General features: G+C 36.2%; 1 protein-coding gene across 1 annotated transcript in view; it reads left to right on the plus strand.

Annotated features, from left to right (window-relative positions):
* Positions 1-379: 379 nt before the first annotated feature.
* LOC143251777 (HEAT repeat-containing protein 1-like) overlaps positions 380-447 on the plus strand; it is an 11,106-nt gene continuing 11,038 nt past the window's right edge. Inside the window, exon 1 of the mRNA XM_076503020.1 lies at positions 380-436. Coding sequence (XP_076359135.1) covers positions 380-436 — 57 coding nt within the window. The remainder of the gene's footprint in view (positions 437-447) is intronic.

The following is a 447-nucleotide window of genomic DNA, read 5'->3' on the forward strand; positions in this document are numbered from 1 at the left end:
TTGACTGCCAAGTATTTCAGTTGCTACGGCAGCTCCAATGTCGGTTTTTTTTTCAGCATAAATTGAGTAATTTCTAAAACAAATGAAATGAACAACAAATTTTTTTCTCAAAGCCAAACTTACAGTACTGCACAAAATGAAGAAATATGTACAAAACAATAATGCACAAAATGTCTTTTTTGGATATTGAAATACATGACACATTTAATAATTCACTTTCGTGTGAAATTTTCTTGAGCAGGGGTCAACACAAAGAGTCACTTTGCAATCAGTACGTTCATATCTGCTGTCCCTCCTCGTGGATTTGTCAGAGCATACCTTACATTTTCTAGTGGGGTACTTTTTTTTTTTTTTCTGTTTAGGGAATAAGTGTTGGGAAATGACGTTCTGTGAGGCGAAGGGATTTTCCAAAGAAGGCCGTTGGATTGTGGGCACTGTGTGTGGTAA

This window comes from Tachypleus tridentatus, chromosome 6 (genome assembly GCF_004210375.1).
Source record: "Tachypleus tridentatus isolate NWPU-2018 chromosome 6, ASM421037v1, whole genome shotgun sequence".
Lineage (NCBI taxonomy): Eukaryota > Metazoa > Arthropoda > Merostomata > Xiphosura > Limulidae > Tachypleus > Tachypleus tridentatus.